We start from the raw sequence: 18,706 nt of genomic DNA, 5'->3' as shown, positions 1-18,706 counted from the left end.
CCCCTACAGAGGCTTTGTTATTCAGGAACAAAACTTTACGTCAAGTCCCTTCCGCTCTTCAATAGATAAATCTATTGTCTCCTTTAGTGTAGAGACCTCTGTAGACAAAATAGTGTTCCATTTCTGCAGTTTCCCAGGAGATAAAAAGTCCAATTCAAATTCCATGCCAGCAATACTTGTAGTGTCCCACAGCCCCTCTAGAGGGATTATAGTAACTCAATTTCCTTCCAGATCGCACCCAACAGTCAAAATAACTTGTTATTCCTTGTTTTAAACAATTTATATCTAATTTGTAACAAATGTAACCGGCAAAGTCCTCATAACAAAGTTCTCTTTTTATTCTTCAGCTTTGACAGCTCCTTTGACAGCTGTCAAAGCCTCTGTTTCTCCTCTCCCGGCGCTCTCGCGGATCACTCCCGGTTCCCGGGGGGGGGTTGCATTTTAGCTCACGTTCTACTTTTCTCCTCCAGCCCAGTCTTATAATTTTCCATCGTGAAATTAGTGACTTTATTAAAATAAGGTAGCACTCGATCTTAGTTGTTAAATCCTTTGCTTTAAATCCTCTACGACAGGGGGGAGACTGACTTCCTTTTTGCACCTCCCCCGCTCGCTCCGAATTTAATTTTTTCCCCCTTTTTAGGTCCAGTTTCCAATTACTCACGGGTTGTTCTTTTTAATCCGAATTTTCAATGGAAGAAGTCAGCGCTCTCCGCCAAATGGCATGCAGCTTCGCTCGGTAGGGGAAGCGGAGGACTCATAGCACCACCCCCCCCCCGGCACCCGCTCCGTAGCCTTTAAAAAGGCTCCTTCGCGGGTCGGGGGGCGCAAATGGTGCCCGCCGAGTCACCGTGCCCATGGGTTTCAGCGCCCATGGTTTTTGAGGGTCCCCGCGACGCCGACGCGGTAGAACCCAGCCCCTGCCGAGCAGGCTCCCTCCGGAGCTCGGAGGGAGTCCGCCATTCGGCGATGCCGCCAACCCGGAAGTCCCTCTGTGCCAACGTTTAAATGCCTGTTGAAGACTTTCCTATTCCACCAGACCCATGCAAGCAATTAAGAGTGCATCCTTCCACAATAGTCAACTGGTGCTTGCTTTTAACTGTTTATGGTTTTATTTTATGGTTTTATTGCTGTAAACCACTTTAATATTTTTTAAATGATATACAAATACTTTTATAAATAAATGCGTTTGACAGCATCTGGATTCCGATTTGTGGGGCGAGGTCTCCATCTGTCAGAAAGAGAATATGGACTTACCTGAATCCAGAGAGGGATTTCCAACTTGGATGTGAGTCCTGGAAGACCTGCTCCCTGCCTTGCAGGCTTTTCCCCACCTAGCCTGGGAAGGTGGGTCTCCAAATAACTCCAGTTACAAAAGCTGAGACTGCTGAATAGATTTTTTGGGTTGGAGCAGTGTTTAGGGTTGGGGGGCAGGGGGCTGTTCTTATTTATATTATTTTTTTGGTATCTTTATATTTACATCTCACTATGATTTGGGTGGAAATTGTTTGACCTGGTGTACTTTTAGATGTGTTTTATTGCTTATGACTATTTTGTGTCACATTCATTGCTCCACCCACTTTTGCCTCTCATCCCACCCACCACAGGTATGTGGCCCCAGAAGCATGGAAGGTGAGCATGTTGTCATCTTGGATGCTTTCTCAGTGGGCTTCCTGAAAGCAGGCATCTCTCTGGCACTGGGACCAGGATGCTGAATTTGTCATGCCTCCAGAGCAGGCAGCTGGCGCCCAGTGGAGCTGTTGGGGTGGAATGCAGGGAGCCCAGCAGGGAGCCTTAACCAACGGCAAGGAAAGCCAGCTTAATTCCAGAAGACCCTGATGAATCTAGTCCAGCATCCTATTGTCTCCATGGCCAACCAGGTGGCCCTAAAGCAGGACCCAAGCACAAGAGCACTCTCCCCTACCCACTAGTATTCAGAAGCATTGCTGCCTCCAACAATGGAAGCAGAACTTAAGAGCGAAAGGTCAACCAAAAACCTATCTTGCCCAGCATCCTGTTCTTACAGTGGCCAACCAGATGTGCCATTGCAAAGCCCACAAGCAGGACCCGAGCACAGCAGCACTCTCCTTACTTGTAATTCCCAGCAATTCAGAGGCATACTGCCTCAGACAGCAGAGGGAGGACATAGACATAGTGGCTAGTGTCCATCAATAGCCCTCTATGTAAGTTGTTGGCCATCATTGTCTCCTGCACAAGGGAGTTCCACTGTTTAACTATGCACTAAATAACAAAGTCATTTTTTATTTGTCCTGAATCTTCCAACATTCAGTTTCATTGGATGTCCACAATTTCTGGTGTTCCGATAGAAAGAGAAACATTTATCTACCTGCTTTCTCAATGACATGTATTATTTTATTTCCACCAGGTAGCATTTTCTTTCTTTTGTCCCTATCCTTCTCCCAGGGCAACACAGGAGGATGTGCACACACCAGACAGGTAAAGCACATTTCCCCCAAAAGAATAATGGGAACTGTAGTTTAAGCATGCTGTGAGTTATAGGTCTGTTGGGTAAACTACTGTTGCCACGTGGGGAGGACTGGGGCTTTGAATGTTCTGTAAATGTATGATGTGTGTGCAGTCTGAGACTAAGAGGGAGAAAGAAGATGAACGCCAGGTCCACCCTCAAGACGGAAGCCAGGGAGGTGGGAGTGGCTGAGAGCAGACTGAGCCCTGTTAGCCCCAGTGAGTCAGCCTTCACCAGGCTTCATCTAGCTGAGCTCCATTTTACATCTGGACTCTCCTTCCTTGAATGTTTTGCAGCAGCAATTGGATGGCCATCTGTCAGGGATTCTTTAGCTGTGATTCCTGCATTGCAGCAGGGGGTTGGTCTAGATGACTCTTGGAGCCCCTTCAAACTCTCCAATTCTGTGATGTAAGGTCAAGTAAGAAATGCTCCCTCCAGCTACCCATTTTAGCTTGCCAGTAATTGTGCAAATCCACTCACCGGCTGATTTATTTTTAATTTGCCCTTAATTATTCCAAATAAGGGCTGTAGGAGCGGTCACGGGTGCACCTACCCGCCAGCCCAGAGACAGTAGATGCAGCAAGGGTTGACAGAAACTCAATAAGCACCTTTCAGTTTACAAAAAGGCCTCAAAGGAGGAGTGTTTAATTAGATTATGCTGGCTGCTGGATGGAGCCTGGGGGTGGGGTGGGGGGAACATGGCCAGCCTGGTGTCTAGTCATAGGTAATGAAATCACCATTCACACCAGCCACCTGCCATCCCAAAAAATTAAGGAGGCTGTCATGTCAAGGTCCAGGACAGAAAAAGACGTGACTGGCATTCTCATTCCTGCTGTGCTGAGGATGACTTCATTTGGGTCTGGTGTGAGGGAGAGCAGTCCTGCAAGGTAGGTGAGGAGGAAAGAAGTAAGGGAGGAGGGTGCCTCCATCAAGCCCCCTCCTGTGTAGATTTCCAAGTGTCATCAAGACTCAGATTGTGAGGCTGGAGCTGCCCGTTCCCTCCTGTCCTGGCTGTTGGCACCAGTTCTATGCTCCTGGATCTGATTTGGTGGATGGGGGGGAGGAGGGCAGTGTGCTTCAGTGGGTGGAAGACTGCTCTTTATCAATGGCAAGACAGCCAGAACCACCACTGACATCAGCTGCAACTTTTAAGAATGGTAACCTTAAAAACTTGGCCTGGTGCTTGCTTTCTCCTCTTCCCTCCTGCTCCTTTTTCCTCATGTGCCATGTCTCTTTATAGCTTGAGAGCCCAAGAGGTCAGGGAACCATCTTAAAACTGATTTCTAAAAGTCCTCCTGAAAACCCATTTTTGGCAAGACGGCTCTTGCACTAAGCACTAGAATTCTCACCCACAAGAAGCAGTGATGGCAATCAACTTGGATGGCTTTGGAAAAAAGAGGACTAGACTAATTCATGGAGGAAAGGGCTTTCAATGGCTACTAGCCATGAAGACTGTGTTTCCCTTCAGCTGTCAGAAGAGAGATTCAACAGACTGGCTCTTGTGTCCCCTGGATTGCTGGGACCTGCTCATCTCCAGACCCCACTAAATGTTTCAAGAGTTGCCCACCCAGCTCCTGTCCACACCAAGACTTCTGAAATATACATGGAGTCGTGCTCTTTATTCAGCTCGTAGTAGCAATGAATGAAACTTTCCCCAAAACATCTAGCTATATATACATTATTTACACAATGGGCCCCGTGTGATTGGCTAATTCCAGGCTGCTCCTGTAGGCCAATCAGGTTGTGGATTCACTTCCTCCAGGAGCCTGATTGGCTGCTCCTGCAGGCCAATCAGGTCACTTATTCACTTTCACCTGGAGCTGGATTGGTTGGCTCCTGTGGACCAATCAGACTGCTGCATTCTGGATCCTATTGTTCTAGGATTCAGCTCAGTACATAACAACTTCCAATCTAACTGCAGCTCTACTCAAACAGAGTGTTAAGAAAAACCAGCATCTAATTGGTTTAAAATAATCAAGGATCAGTGTTGTTGCCATTGCTGTTTTACCTTCAAAGGCAGGTGCCAGCGCAGAGTCCTGTGTGCCGGGGTCTATTGCACTAACGGTCAGATCACTTTCGACTCCCCCACGCATATTCAGCATGCAGGTATAAACTGTTGCTCCTGAAACAGAAGCCCCAGACCTTTTTTAATCCCCAAATCATTCCATAAAAGCAGCATTTGGAAGCAGGAATGTATGCATATGCAAAGTCATTTAAAACACAGAAGGAATCCAAAGAGAGAAGCCCTGATAACACTTTACTGGGAAAAGCAAATGAAAACAGGGTATTAATGTGAGAAGAAAGGAATGGAGAGGTTGGCCTTGTACACAGCATAAATTTAGACATTCAATCAAATACACAGAGGGGAAAAAACTCCCTCAGAACTACAAAGCCAGTCAGAGCATGTGCTAACTCAGTAATGTCATGCCACCCTTCCTGGTTGCTAAGCAACATTTCCACTTGTACCCCTCTTGGCTAGCTAACTAACAAAATTAACCCTTAGGCTACAAAGTGAAGGATCCTTGCCTTTGCTCTTCCATTAGGGGAGAGGAGGTGTGAGGGAAACAATTCCATTAGGATTTATCTGAATTGTTCAATAACTAAACAGTCTCCTTTTAGCTGAGGTAACAATTAGCTGAAACAAGACAGAAATGGATTTGAATGATGAGAAAGGAAATTCCAACCAAACATTAGGAAATGCTTTGTGACAGTAACAGCTGTTCAATAATAGAACGAACTCCCTCAGAAGGTGGTGGACTCACCTTCATTGGAGGTGTTTAAAGAGAAGCTGTCGGGAATTCTTTAACTGTGATTTATGTAATGCAGGGAGTTGTGCTAGATGCCCAACAGTACAATTCTATGATTCTGGGACTTTAAAAATGGGCTGAAAGGCAGATGTATTATGAGGAAAAAATGAGTAAAAGTTTGTATGCATCTCCCTTAAACAAACACACACACACACACACACACACACACACACACACCACACACATTTCTTTCCTGGTGGCGTTGATTTCCAATAGGACTGTGCACCGAATTCAGTCAAAGCCTGAATCCCAAACTGAATAGACTGTGATCTCCTGTAGTTAGTTGCTAAGAGGCATACTTCCTCTGAGAGAAGAAGCCATCCCAGCCACTGCAATTGCCATTGGTAGGCTTGTGCTCCCATGAATTTCTATAATCCCCTCTTAAAACCATCACAAGCAGAGCCAAATCAACACAGGCTGCAGCTCTCAAAGAGATGCCTGCGTCCTTTGGGGTATTCAAACCTCCTCCCGGGCACAGAGCCCTTTGTTTGAAAGCAACCTCCCCAGCTTGATTGGCAGAAGCCTTGGCTGAACGTTATCATTAACTGGGAGGGGATTATGTGCCTGATGCAGGAGAAGGCATTGATGACATTGGCAGCGCCAGCAGAACGCCGCTGGAAATAAGAGGGTGGGATGGTGGGGAGGGGGGTGGGTACCTGGAGGCTTGGAAACGTCAGCCGTAAACAGCCAGTCAGCTGCCCTCTTGGCCTCTGGGCCGACGAGGTAGAATTTCCCAAAGTAAGACATGTCGAACACCGCCAGGGCATTTCGGCAGGTTAAGCATTCGTTCCTGATCTAAAACCGGGGAGGGAAAGAAAACAGAGCCATGGCGTGATGGGGGCACATGGCAGGCAGGCTTGGTCACGTTGAAAGGGAGAATCAAGGGGCATGTAAGAAGTCGCTCAAGGTGACAAGAGAAGAAAAGAAAAGGGACCTGTGATTCATGCTTTTTATATCTTAAAAAGTAAAACAACAGATATTCCTTGGATTTTTTTTCTTCTTCAAAAGTCACACCCACCACGACAATGGCTCTTTTCCAGTGCTTGGCATCCTGTAACTCATGTCTGCGTGCACTGACATCTCATCAGACTACCTATTAGACACCTTTCTTCCCAAAGAACTCAGACCTGAATCACTTTTGATTTTATGTTTCAACAGCTAAAGATTCCCTATCACCCCCACCCCCAAGATGCTGTGCTGGGTGTATAGAACACAGGAAGCTGTTATACAAAGAGCCAGCTGTGAAACCCCCTCCCATAAAGGATGCTGCTGTAGCAACGAAGTTTTAAAAAGCCTCAATTGGCACCAATGGAGGATTTTAAAAAGCTCCAGTTGGCTCCAATGGAGGCTTTTTAAAAGCCTGATTGCGGTGCAGTCCTGGGGGATGCCAGCAAGCCTGAGTTCCTCTGCCAGAATATCCCAGGTTCAAATCACTGCATCTCCAGGTGGAGATGGGAATGTCCCTTACCTGAAGACTCCCCCCTCCCATTAGAAACCCCTCTTGGCAACAGGACCACTGCATCCTCCTCCAAGGGCATTCTACTCACAACATTGTGGTGAGGTGGGAAATCAAATGTGTATTCATCCGACAGCAAGCGGTTGTATTCATAGTCTTCATGTGGGGTTTGGTCATAAGCGCCATAATAATCATATTCCAAAACCTGAAATAATAATAATAATAATAATAATAATAATAATAATAATAATAATAATTTATTTGTACCCCACCCATCTGGCTGGGTTTCCCCAGCCACTCTGGGTGGCTTCCAACAGAGATTAAAAATACATTTAAACATCAGTCATTAAAAACGTCCCTAAACAGGGCTGCCTTCAGAAGCCAAAATTAGCCAAACCCATCTCTGTGGGGTGAAGAGGACATTATGCAGATCATCCTTCTCACAATAATGGGGAGACAGGCTGGTGCAAAACTGCAAGCTCCTGGGGCAAAGAGCAGCACAGGAAAACAGGCAAAAGAGCCTTTAGGGTACCTCATAATGGTAGTGCTAGAGGAACAAAGGTCACATGCGGAGACATGATGTTCCACGATGCTCCTCCTTGGTATTACATCCCGAAATTTTGTACTTACTGGTGCCTTACTCTTTGGATGGAACCAGCCTGGCCTCTCCCAGCCATGTCTCTCTTGAAATACACAACCTTGTTGCAGAAGTTCCTGCGAGGGTCGCAAAAATTTGAGTTCAGAGGGAGGAGATGGAGGGAAGAAGAGTGTTAAAAAAAAACTGAACCCCAACATTACATTGAACTAGGAGCCATGAAATTAGCCTGTGATCACTCTCCTGCTATTGCCTCCTCTTTGCTGTTCGTGGAGCTAATGTTGTTCTAGGCTCCATCCCCCCATAGTGTTAGGGTCTACCTGGGGCCCCTCACCACAAATATTTCCCCCATACAAAGCCTGCTTGGGGCTTTAATCTCTGCCAAACTTACAACAGGCGCTTCCCTCGCAGTTGTTGGATGGCTCCCCCCCCCCCCCCGCCCCCGAACATCACACAAGCTCGGCTAAGTTGTGTCCAGCAGCTTCACTGCTACCACACCTGCAGTGCAACATAGAGGATTCTTCTCTAAAAACAGCTTGCACCACATCCCTTCTGGCCGTGAGGGTACACAATGGTGGGTGGCTTGCTCAAATAAAGTATCAGCTTTGGACCATCCATGAGTGTTATGTACTGAGCTGAATCCTAGAACAATAGGATCCAGAATGCAGCAGTCTGGTTGGTTCGCAGGAGCCACCCAATCCAGCTCCAGGTGGAAGTGAATCAGTGACCTGATTGGCCTGCAGGAATAGTCAATCAGGCTCCTGGATGAAGTGAATCCACAACCTGATTGGCCTACAGGAGCAGCCCGGAATTAGCCAATCGCGGGGCCCATTGTGTAAATAATGAATATATAGCTAGACGTTTGGGGGAAAGTGAAACTGAATAAAGAGCATGAAATTCGCACTCGACTCAGATTATATTTCAATGAGGTTTCTAGATCAAACCCTAGAGTCGTGCAAACACAATCCATTTCAGGACATGCCTGTTTCAGAAGTCTTCCAGCAAAAGCTACCCACATCCCTGGATGCCTCTCTGCCTAATGCCCCCATGTCCACCCAGAATTTCTTCCATGAGCTTTGGGTCTGACCTCATAGAGGGGGTCCTTCCTTATATTGCGCCCAGCCAGAGGCTCGTCATGTGGGAAGACGACAGAGTAGTTTTTTGCATATGATTCATGGCTCCTTTCCCGGATCCAGCGGTTGTTGTTCGTAAGGGAGTGGTGAAACCTCCTATAGAGAGGTGAACATTTCAGAGGCAGACAGAGACAGACCCAAGTGTTATCTTCAGATGAGGACCAAATGGTGAAATAAAGAGATGAGTGTGCTGTCACTACCCTCATTTCCCCCCAATACCAATGATATTCAGTGGATTGGTTTCCAATCTGGACATGGGATGAATAAGCAAACACCAGCAATTTCTGCTCCCAGAAACCCTACTGCAAATGCTCCCAGCACATTTTTAAATGCTAAATTTTGGGAGTTTCAAACTGGGGGGTTTTCGTGGAAAAAGGAGACAGAGGGGGCAAATATAGCACACCCATCTCATTTCTGTCTAACCTGTTTATTTCTCCATTTGTCTAATACCTGAATAAGTTTATTAGTGGTCTGTACATTCAAAATGGAGGGATTTGTTATTTTTTGTTGTTGCTTTTATGGTCCACCTTCTTTGCTCCAAGGAGCTCAAGGTAGCATGCATAGTTCTCCCAACAACAACCTCACAACAACCGTGTGAAGTAGGTTAGGCTGACAGTGAGTGACTGGCCCATGGTCATGCCCAATGATCTTCATGGCTGAGTGGGGATTTGAATCTTGGTCTTTCCCAAATCCTAGTCTGGCACTCTGAACACTACAGCATGTTGCAGCATCCATGACAAATTAGAGGCATGAGCTGGCGGTCTTCCTGATTTCTTTCAGAACCCAGAAAGATCTCCATCCACAATGGTGTTGGACTTCCAGGAAGGCAGATGGAGGTGGTGGTGGTGTGGAGGGGATTGGTTTCAGTGTTCTGGTTGAAAGGTTCCAAGCATAAGGGCAGCACAGAAGTGGGAGGCAAATCTAGATATCAGCAAACCGTTAGTTGTACAATCAGGGCTATCCCTACTATTAGGCAGGGTGAGGAAAAGTGCCTCTGGTGGCCAATGGAGGCAGCCAATAAGATTCAGCTAGTAATAACAGCATAGGAAGCATAGGAGTCAGACCACTGGGTGCATCTAGTTCAATACTGTCTAGGCTGACTGACAGTGACTCTCCAGACTTTCAGGCATGGAGTTTTCCCCCAGACCAACTCAGAGATGGCATTGGTTAGGGATTGAAGCTGGGGCCTTCTGCATGCAGAGCAGGCTCACTAATCACTGAGCTACAGCCCTTCCCCCAGCCTTGCCTTGCATCTGGGCCTCCAAGGAGTGCTAAATCTTTTGCCTCAGGCACCAATACATACTTTTAATTTATAACCCCTGCAGAATTTGCAGGGTTCCGCAGATTAACAAGGCCATAAATTCAGGAACAGGATTCTGAGCTCCCCTTGAGGAGGCTAATGATGACAGGCATGCTTATCCCCACACCACTTTTGGTGCTAAGATGCTCTTCCATTGCAGAATCCAAGAGTACATTGCAACAAAGGAGGCTGTTGGCAGGTTTTGACACAGAGGTGCTTCTGTGTCTGCTGTTTGAGAACATGCCATTTCCTCTGCTTCGGAACAGCACACCATTAAAATAAATTATGTTTTGAGTGACGCTGACACCACTCTCTTCCTCTGGAAGTAGGAGGGTACGAGGCACTTGCTTGCTTGAAGGCAGAGACAGACATTACAGGCTGTAGCATCATGGTAGAGTCAGGTCTTCTAGTTTCCAGCTCTTGAACTCACTGTCTGCCTGGCTACCAGCTTCACTTACGGTATATACATTGTTCCAATGCTGCCCTCTGTACCACTTAGTCATAGTTCAGTGGAAGAGCAGCTGCTTTGCATGCAGAAGGTCCCAGCTTCAATCCTTGATAGCATCTCCAGGTAGGGCTAAGAAAGACTTCTTGTCTAGAACCCTGAAGAGTGTCTTCAAGTCAGTGCAGACAACGAGATGGAGGGACAATAAGAACCTAAGAAGACCCTGTTGGATGATGGCCAGTGGTCCATCTAACCAACCTCTTGTTCTCATAGTGGCCAACCAGATGTCCATTATGGGAGACCCAAGCCCAAGAGCCCTCTCCCCTCCTGTGGTTTCCAGCAACTGGGATTCAGAAGCAATGTGAGGAAGAGCATAGCCATCATGGCTAGTAGGCATCAGTAGTACTCCCCTCCAACTGTCTGACTCAGTATAAAGCAGCTTTCTTTAAGACCACAAGCTTAGCACGAGTCAACAGTGTGATGCATCAGCGAAAGAAGCTAATGTAATTCTAGGCTGCATCAGCAGAAGTATAGTGTCCAGGTCAAGGGACACGTTACTTGGTTTCATTCTATTCTAATAGTTCCACTCTATTCTGCCTTGGTCAGACCACACTTGGAGTCCTGTGTCCAGTTCTGGGCACCACAATTTAAGAAGTATATTGACAAGATGGAACCAAGATGATAAAGGGTGTGGAAACCAAGCCTTATGAGGAACAGTTTAGGGAGTTGGCTATGTTTAGCATGGAGAAGAAGAGAGTGAGTAGAGATATAGATTCAGGTAGATAGCTATGTTGGCCTGAAGTAGTCGAAATAAATTAAAAAATTTGAAAAATTGTCCAGTAGCACCTTAGAGACCAACTAAGTTTGTTCTGGGTATAAGCTTTCATGTGCAAAAGTATCTGAAGAAGTGTGCACGGACTCATCGTGACCCCATGCACACTTCTTCAGATAGTTTTGCACATGAAAGCTTATACTCAGAACAAACTTAGTTGGTCTCTAAGGTGCTACTGGACAATTTTTTTTAATTTATTTTGAGTAGAGATATGATAGCCATCTTCAGATATCTGAAGGACTGTCCCATGGAAGATGGAGCAAGCTTGTTTTCTGTTGCTCTGGAGAGCAGAATCAAAAACCAATGGATTCAAATGGCAGGAAAAGAGATTCCAACAAAACTTCAGGAAGATCTTCCTGATGGTAAGAGCTGTTTGGCTATGGAACTATTCAGAACCCTGAAAACAAGGCTGTTTGGGATGTGTTTTTTCAAAGGGTAAGAGCATGCAGAAAGTCAGATTTTCAATCCTCAAATCCCACAGTTATATGCCCCAAGGTAATAGCCCTGACTAAAATTTTATCTTAGATCTATTTTACCACAGATTTATTAATTGCCTCCTAAGCAAACATAAGATAATTAGAAATTGTTAAAAACACCAAGAACCAGAAAATACATTGGAAAAATAAAACCCCAAGGTGGTTGTCACCAATGGAAGCAAAGCCTCTGAAAAAACTCAATACGGAGGCCAAATGGCCAAAATATTGGGAAATATTGGAACAAGAAGGAGACAAATTGAAATTGCAGAGTTTTGAGAAATTAAAAGATAAAGTGTGAGACTGGCTTCATTATTATCAAGTAAGAGAGGCTTACAATTTGGACAAAAAAATTGGCTTCCAGGTGGAAAAATCAAAATTGGAAACAGAACTGTTAGACCCCAAAACTAAGATACTTTCAAGAATGTATAACTTGCTGTTAAAATGGAATACGCAGGATGAAACGGTTAAATCAGCTATGATTAAATGGGCACAAGATATGGGTCATAACATTATGTTTGCTGACTGGGAACAGTTGTGGACCACTGGTATGAAATTCACGGCATGTAATGCCTTAAGAGAGAATATTATGAAAATGATATACAGGTGGTACATGACACCAGTCAAGCTTGCAAAAATATATCATTTGCCCGAGAACAAATGTTGGAAATGTAAAGAGAATGAAGGTACATTCTTTCACCTTTGGTGGACGTGCCCAAAGATTAAGGCTTTCTGGGAGATGATCTATAATGAAATGAAAAAGGTATTTAAATATACCTTTCTGAAGAAACCAGAGGCCTTTCTCCTGGGCATAGTCAGCCAATTGGTGCCAAAGAAAGATAGAACTTTTTTCATGTATGCAACAACAGCAGCAAAGTATTGGAAGACACAAGATCTACCCACCCTGGAAGAGTGGCAGATGAAGGTGATGGACTATATGGAATTAGCGGAAATGACTGGCAGAATCTGAGACCTGGGAGAAGAGTTGGTGGAAGAAGATTGGAAGAAATTTAAAGACTATCTGCAGAAACACTGTAAAATTAATGAATGTTAAAATGATGTTGGATTGAAAATAAGTGGCATTAGCAACAAAGTTAATAAGAGTGTGCAAAAATGAATTGATAATGGATTAAAATATAGAGTTATAATATGTTAAGATATAGAGTTCAGATAAATGAAAGAGGGTAAGGATTTGCTGATTTGATTATGTAAATGGGAATACAAAAATGGGAGGTGTGAGGAGGTCAAAGAAACTAGCTAATGAGAGTTATAAAAAAATGGACTTGTTTTTAACTTTTTTTTCTATTTTTCTCGTTTTCTGTATTTTGTATTTTTGTTTTTCTTTTTTTTTCTTTTTGCTTTATTATGTATTTTTGTATTTATGACTTTGTAAAATCTTAATAAATATTCTTTAAAAAAAAAATGCACTGGAAACAGGGCTAAAACCCTAACAAGTGGCCACTCAAAGTAAAGACCCATCTATTCAGCTGGCCTGTCGGGGAAAAAATATCTTCAGTTGTTTCCAGAAAGTATGGTTGCCCCTGCTTCCATAGGGGGATCCACAATAAAAGCCCAGCTCGTCCAAATTACTGGGGAGCTGCTGCCAGTCAGTGCCGACAATACCAAGCTAGATTTGATGCAGGTGGGTGAGAAGAGAACTATGTATTCCACTCTGGGCTCTGTAGAGCTAGCTTCTCCAACCTGATGCACTCCAGAACTACAGTTCCCTGAGATCTTTTGATGAAGGGTGATATATAAATCTAATTAATCATCATCATCATCATCATCATCAGGATCAGGATCAGGGTCAGCCAGCTGTAGTCCAAAACCTCTGGAGGGCAACGGGGTATGGAAGGCTGCCTGAACAGATATCATTACTGCATAGCTATAATTTCAACTTGCATCCGACTCCCGGTGATCACACAGAAGCAGAATAGAGGCAATGAGATCAAACTGACAAAGAAATTAATGACGACTATTAAGAGCCATCAGTTCCCAGCCATTCGAAAGACAGAAACATCTGTGGAGCAGGCCTGCGTTTGTGACGGAGCCCACCTGCTGCTGGCAATCCACACTGCTTTGCAATACAGGGTGAGAAAATCCTATACAGCAACCCCGCTTTGAGGCTCCTACAATGTGGTGTAAAGGTTAGAGCACTGAACTATGGCCTGGGAGACCAGGGTTCGAATCCTTACTCAGCCATGAAGCCATGACCTTGGACCAGTCACTGTCTCTTAGCTTAACCTACCTCACAGGGTTGTTGTGAGGATTAAATGTGAAGGAGTAGAACCATGCACATCACCTTAAGCTCCTTGGAAGAAAAAGGTGGTATATAAGTGTAACAAGTAAAAATAAATAAAATATTGCCCTAAAATGTATAACTCTTGGTAAAACTTAACAGTGAGTAAAGTACAAAAATAATAAATAAAATTGAAAGACAAATGTAAAGCGTTGTATTCAACCAAGTTCTACCCACAGGAGACTCCATCAGAGCTACTTTGGTCATGTCCACCCACTTCAGTGGGTCTGCTCTAACTAACAGTGGATACAATGACCAAAGAGCATTAAGTTACCCAAATGCAACACAACAGACCTCAACACACACCCCACCATTAAAGATAGATTTTTACAAAATGGAGGCCAAGGTTTTATAAAACATCTGTCGCTCCAGATGTTGCTGAACCACAACTCTCACCAGCCCCGAGCAAGCATGGCCAATGGCCAATGGGAGTTGTAGTTCAGCAGCAGATAGAGGGCCAAAGTTTCCCCCCTGCTGGCCTACATGAACAGAAAGGGTTCCACATTGCACTGGAAAGACAACAAAGCTGGCAGCAAAAGAGTCTCATTGGGAAGACTGTGTCATAACCTAGGAAAAAACCATTCTGAGAAAGACCATTAGTCTACCTATCTCAATATTGCCTGCACTGACTTTCAGTGGCTCTCTGGCATTTCAAGACAGGAGCCGTTCCTGGAGACTGAACCTTTGCACGCAAAGCAGATACTCTACCACTGAGCTATGGTCCTTAGTCCTTACCCTAGAAAGAAATGTTCCAGTCTTCATAGTCCTGGGTAAAGGGCTCAGAAGAACAAGGATGCAAGAAGCTTCCTTATCCTGAATTATACCATTGCTCCCCCTAGCTCAGCACTCTATATGCTGGCTGGGGGTTTCTCTGCCATTTGCTGCTTCCTCACAGGAACCCCCCTGCCAGGACACAGGCAGCATTTATCATCAGCTCCATCCAGCACTTTGTGCTCCCTTCACACTGAAGCTGGCAGCCACAGCAACCTTTTTAAACAGGGTTTCAGACAAGGATACACCCTGAGCCTCACTGGGGAATTGAACCTGGAACCTTCTGTATTCAAGGCAGATTCTCTACGGGGCCAGAGCAGGAAGGTGCTCACCTAATGTCATAACCGTACATGTCCTTTTCAGGATACCCATGGATGATCCAGTGGGCCAGCTCCTTCCCACAGCCACCTCCGAGCATCATTCCTGGAGGGAGCAAAGAGCAAAATTGTGGAAAGACTACGAGCTCAGTTCTGGTATAGAAAACAAATTCCTGAGCTGAGATGCGACTCAGGAGGGCAGGATCTGATGGCTTTACTCTCCTCAAATTACTCCTGGATTCCTGGGGGCAACAAAAAGGGTCAAATATTATGGGTTGTATCCAAAGCAAGCTCTATATTCAGAGGGAACCCCCCTGCAGTTAATAGTCATGAATCATTTAGGTTCATTCATTTCAAAAGGTGTGCTCTAAGTAGAACTAAGTTGGGCAAGCCAGGCCACACCAGCCTACCAATTATAGGTAGATAGCTCTCTGCTTATGTGTTGGAGGCCCAAGCAGTGATGACTCTGGGATCAGAGTCCTCAAGAGATGCAGCCAAAGATTCAGAACTAAAGAGGGACCCGCCCTCAGTGCCTACCAGAGAAGTACATAGCGAATCAGAGGCATTCGTGGAAGATGAGCACACAGTGCTAGTGCCTCTCCAGATGGAGCAGAACATCTGGGGATGACTGCTGCTGAAACACCATTGGCAGATTGATGGCCTCTCCAGCCTAAGCTCTGCAAGCAGCTGTCCAGAGTGCTGCTGAAGACAGCACTGCAGCTCCTATTGAAGGCTCAGTCTGAAGATGACGGCTGCTGAAGCAACATCCTGTGGAACTCTCCAGCCTAAGCCATGCCTGGAACTGTCCAGGGGCCTAGCCTCTGCACTGCTCAGGCTCTGGGAAGGGTTGCCTTGTGAGCCACAGACTTTCCAGCTCTCTCCTGCCACTTCCAGGTTCCCAGCGCCGTGTGTGCGCATAGTGGTGCGCAAGTAGATCAGGTGCAAGTGAGGAGATGCCTGTATATAAATTTAATACATAGCGGTAGTAGTAATAATTGTAGATCATACTTATGTAGAAGAGAAAATTTGTCTCTTACCAGCGCTGTTGAAGCCACAGCCCAGAAAGAAGCCTCGGACTTCTGGCGCTTCCCCCATGAGAGGCTTGTGGTCAGCAGTGAATGACTCTAAATCACAGGGGAAAATAATAAAACACAGACCGCTGAACTGCCAGTTTCTGGGAACCACAGGAGCAACAAGAGCTGTTGTGCTTAGGCCCTGCTTTATGGCTTCTCACAGGCCTCTTGGCCTCTGTGAGAACAGGGTGCTGGACTAGATGGGCCACTGCTGTGATTTAGCAGCCTGTTCTTCATTTTTAACAAAATAATTGCAATCCCCACATAAGACAGGTTAAAAATATTAAAGCATAGACAAAAAGCGGGAGGGGGGCAGATACATCAATAACACATTCAAAGCTCTTGGTGTAACCAAAATTTTAACACGCCTGCTATACCAAAAGCAGGCTACTCTGAAACTGCTTGATGTTTCTGAAGCAAGATGTGCTGTTCCCACCCATCAGCTGGTAGACAGGGCAGCGCACTTTAGTGAAGGAACTTCAGGAGCTCACTTGACATCTGGTATGGAGCAATTGGGTGTGACTTAGGAGAAACGGCCTGTCAGGCCAAATGGGGAAACATTAGAAAGAACATCCTGATGGTAACAGTGGAACGGACTCCTTTGAAAGGTGTTTGACTATCTCCTTCATTGGAGGCTTGTAAGCAAAGGGTGAGACGTGGGTGGCACTGTGGGTTAAACCATAGAGCCGAGGACTTGCCGATCAGAAGGTTGGCAGTTCGAATCCCCACGACAGGGTGAGCTCCCATTGCTCGGTCCCTGCTCCTGCCAACCTAGCAGTTTGAAAGCACGTCAAAGTGCAAGTAGATAAATAGGTACCACTCCGGCGGGAAGGTAAACGGTGTTTCTGTGCGCTGCTCTGGTTCACCAGAAGCGGCTTAGTCATGCTGGCCACATGACCTGGAAGATGTACACCGGCTCCCTCGGCCAATAAAACAAGATGAGCGCTGCAACCCCAGAGTCGGTCATGACTGGACCTAATGGTCAGGGGTCCTTTTACCTTTACCTTTAAGCAAGGGGTGGGTGGCCACCTGTCAGCGATTCTTGAGCTGTGGTTCTTGTGGTGCAGGGAGCTGGACTGCATGATCCTTGGGGTCCCTCCCAACCCTACAATTCCAAGATCCTATGAAAGGCTTTGGGGCCAAATATTCCCACTGACCTGAGGTTCAGCAGTGTCCTAGGCTGGCCCTGAAATAATATGATTGGCAACTGGGTCAGCACTCATTTCAACAAGGTTTAAGAAGAACCCAGGGAAGAGAAGTCATTGGCTTTTTGCCCTCTGCCAGCAAAATTGCCATTGGCCTTCCCTGTTCTTAGTCATCCTTTCATGCACTCCAATTATTTCCAAAATTGTGGGAGGTGAATCAGAGCACTGAAGAAGAAGCATCCTCCTTAAGAACAGTTCTCTCAAAACTACCCTAATTGAGCTGAAAATACTTAAGGGGCTATTCCTGGCTTCAAAATGATTACTTTATATATATAAATATATAACAGTCATCTTTCTCTCACTTCCAGCCCACACATTCCAATAAATTACCATCGTGTATTCTCCCTGTAGCTGATATTTATTTTTTTATTATTATCATCAGGGGAAAGAGAGGTATTTTATATATTAGTAAAAAGCTGGACCGATTTCTGCTGTCAAAGTTTCATCAATGTCAACAAGGTATGGGGTGGTTGGTGGAGAGAGAGATAGAAAGGGATAAATATTTCAAATTAAATAAAGCCCCCTGATGTGTCGTCCCCCTGTTTTGGTGTTCAGTTTGTGGGGGTGGGGGTAGAAGAGTCAGTCAAGGGGGAATTTCTATGCATTCTTTTGCAAATGTTTCTTTGGGGGGGGGGGGAGAGTGTTATGTGAAAGCAACCACACCATGGAACTCCCTGCTTGTTGACCTTCAATATACTCTTTTCAGCACCTGCTAAAAACATATTTTGCTTAGACAAGCCTACTCAGATATGTAAAATGTTGGCATGTGGTTTAATCTGTTTTTAGCTCACTGCTGATTTTAAATTTTTTTAAACGTTTGATAGGGATGTTTTTAACTGCTTTCATCAATTTACTCCTTGTGTAATGTTTTAACAAACAAGTCATACATAATTTTTATGAAATTAAATATGTATCATAACAGTGCCCTGAAACACTGCAGTTCGGTCCCCGAAGAGTTCAGCCAAGCTCCCTTTCTCTTCCCACAATCTGTTTAATGTACCTAATTATAATCATCATCATCATTGTCATCATCAATCATAATTATATACCACCCTTCATCAAAAGAGTCAGTGTGGCGCAGTGGTTAGTGTGTTGGACTAGGACCAGTCAGAGACCATGGGTTCAAATCCCCCACTCCATGAGGCTCACTGGCTATGACCTTGGGAGCCAGTTGCTGCCTCTCAGCCTGACCTACCTCACAGGGTCATTGTGGGGATTAAATGAGGTCGAGAAACATGTGCACCTCTTTGAGCTCCTTGGGGAGCAAATGGTGGGTAATAATAATAATAATAATAATAATAATAATAATAATAATAAATTTATTATTTATACCCAGCCACTCTGGGCAGCTTCCAATATTAGAATACAGTAGTTTATTAAACATTAAAAGCTTCCCTAAACAGGGCTGTCTTCAGATGTCTTCTAAAAGTCTGGTAGTTGTTTTTCTCTTTGACATCTGGTGGGAGGGCGTTCCACAGGGCGGGCGCCACTACCGAGAAGGCCTTCTGCCTGGTTCCC

General features: G+C 45.2%; 1 protein-coding gene across 1 annotated transcript in view; it reads right to left on the bottom strand.

Annotated features, from left to right (window-relative positions):
* Positions 1–18,706, bottom strand: part of SARDH (sarcosine dehydrogenase) — a 52,439-nt gene that overhangs the window by 15,581 nt on the left and 18,152 nt on the right. The window contains exons 10-16 of the mRNA XM_081846981.1: positions 15,948–16,034; positions 14,926–15,016; positions 8,428–8,569; positions 7,376–7,459; positions 6,837–6,950; positions 5,946–6,084; positions 4,491–4,604 (exon numbers count right to left, since the gene is read on the bottom strand). Of these exons, the coding sequence (XP_081703107.1) occupies positions 4,491–4,604; positions 5,946–6,084; positions 6,837–6,950; positions 7,376–7,459; positions 8,428–8,569; positions 14,926–15,016; positions 15,948–16,034 (771 nt within the window). The remainder of the gene's footprint in view (positions 1–4,490; positions 4,605–5,945; positions 6,085–6,836; positions 6,951–7,375; positions 7,460–8,427; positions 8,570–14,925; positions 15,017–15,947; positions 16,035–18,706) is intronic.

The sequence above is a fragment of the Podarcis erhardii genome (assembly GCF_964252035.2).
Source record: "Podarcis erhardii genome assembly, chromosome: Z".
In the NCBI taxonomy this organism is placed as follows: domain Eukaryota; kingdom Metazoa; phylum Chordata; class Lepidosauria; order Squamata; family Lacertidae; genus Podarcis; species Podarcis erhardii.
This window is presented reverse-complemented; position numbering and strand designations above follow the sequence as displayed.